The sequence below is a fragment of the Eimeria acervulina genome, genomic scaffold, assembly GCF_000499425.1.
Source record: "Eimeria acervulina Houghton genomic scaffold, Eah_scaff487, whole genome shotgun sequence".
Lineage (NCBI taxonomy): Eukaryota > Apicomplexa > Conoidasida > Eucoccidiorida > Eimeriidae > Eimeria > Eimeria acervulina.
This window is the reverse complement of record NW_013549771.1, coordinates 21,216-23,191: the sequence shown is the minus strand read 5'-3', so window position 1 is coordinate 23,191 and position 1,976 is coordinate 21,216. Positions and strand designations below refer to the sequence as shown.

Below are 1,976 nucleotides of genomic sequence, written 5' to 3'. Positions count from 1 at the left end.
ATTTGTTTATTTGTTTTATTTATTTTATGTATTTTATTTCTTTATTCTGTTTGTTTGTTTACTTTATTTGTTTTATTTATTTATTTTTTGCTGCATTTTATTATATTTTATTTGTCGTATTTATTTGTTTATTTCCATCAACTTATTTATTTTATTTATTTTTATTAATTTAATTTAATTTAATTTAATTTAATTAATTTAATTTATTTTTTCATTTGCATGCAGCCCGGGAAGATACCAGAGGAACCGCCTCCGCCTTCTCTCTGCCGCTGAAGACGAAGAGTAAAATAAATAAATAAATAAATAAATAAATAAATAAATAAATAAAATAAATAAAATAAATAAATTATATAAATATAAATGTTTTTTTAATTGGCGCAGTTTAATAGTACAGTCAAAACCAGTTGAAATAAACAAATACAAAAAAAAAGACAAAACAACAAATGCATGCAAGTTTTGTTGCTGCTGCTGCTGCAGCAGCACTTGCTGCAGCAGCAGCAGCAGCACTTGCTACAGCAGCAGCAGCAGCACTTGCTGCAGCTGCAGCGCAAGGGAAGGACAGTGCCTGAAGGGCCTTATTGGATTTCCTTTTTAATTTTTTGTTGTTTAAATATAAAATATATATGAAGCATAGACCCTAGCTGGGGTGTATCTGCAGCTCGATATCTTCTTCTGCTGCATCTTCTTGCTCATTATAAGACGTGAATTCTGTTTGTTCTTCTCCTGCATCAGCAGCATCAGCAGCAGCAGCAGCAGCAGCAACGCCTGCATCTGCAACAGCAGCAGCAGCAGCAGCAGCAGCAGCTTGACCTGCAGCAAAGCGCCAGACTTGTCTACACATTGGGCAATTCCCTTCTTCATCATTTCTTATTCCTTCTCTGTTTAGCCAAGCACCTGCATATACACCGCAAATACTCTCCTACAGCAACAATTAAAAAATAACATACAAATAAAAACAAACAAAACAACAAAAACAACATAAAATACAGAGACAACTCTAAGAAACGCTAAAAACAGAATTACGGTTTGCAGGCTTATTCACAAGGGTTTAGGGTTTGTGTTTATGCATATATATATATATATATAGCGAGAGAGAGAGAGAGAGAGAGAGAGATCCACGAGGGTTTAGGGTTTACATTTACATGTGTATGAGTGCATATGATTTGTAAGTAAGAGTACATTAGGGTTTAGGGTTTAGAGATTGTTTGTTGTCTATGGCTGGTACGGAGGCCTACGCATGTATGTCTTAAAGGTACGAGCGTGTACAAGAACTTACGTATACACTTAGGGTTTAGGGTTTAGGGTTTGTGGTTTGTGAGTATTTACCGATGCAGTGTAAATGGAAGATATGTCCGCAGGCGCCGAATGCTGGGGGGCAATTTTCTCCAGGGTTTTCGCAATTAGGGCAGGGAATTTCGAAGAAATTTTCACAAATAACGCAGTGCAAATCATTAGGGATGCCTTTCCATCGAATAACTCCAACTGTATGTACACCCGAAATCGCAATGGTTGGAGGCTGGAAAGCAGGCTTCATTGCCGCTCTTTTTGCAAAATAAACCGGCAAAATGACATTAAATACAATATTTCAATTATTTTAAGCCTTTATTTGCAAAAACACCCGCAAAAAATACTCAAATACCATATGCAGTCGTCCGTAGACAACAGAGCGGAGTGGATGCATGCATACTGATCTTTACTGCAAATAAAAAGAATTTATTTGAGGTTTAAATAAATTTAAATACAAAAATAAAAATTAATTGTAAACAAATGAAATAAACTACTAACAAATATGCAGAAATTTTGTTTATCACCGCATGCAGCCCCACTACACAATGCGGAGCCCGCTGCCGACTTCAATTCTTTTAAACAATTTATTATTTTTATTATCTTATTATTATTCTAATTATTACTATAACTATATCATTAATATTGTTATATTATTATTATCATTATTATATTCCTGCATTACTTTATTA

At 34.3% G+C, this 1,976-nt stretch overlaps 1 protein-coding gene across 1 annotated transcript; it reads right to left on the bottom strand.

The window, feature by feature from the left end:
- Positions 1 to 637: 637 nt before the first annotated feature.
- EAH_00040290 (hypothetical protein, conserved) lies at positions 638 to 1,534 on the bottom strand (the record flags this gene model as incomplete). The annotated part of the gene is made up of 2 exons (XM_013395299.1): positions 638 to 894; positions 1,327 to 1,534. The coding sequence occupies 2 exons, from the start codon at positions 1,532 to 1,534 to the stop codon at positions 638 to 640; spliced, it is 465 nt and encodes a 154-aa protein (XP_013250753.1).
- Positions 1,535 to 1,976: the final 442 nt, after the last annotated feature.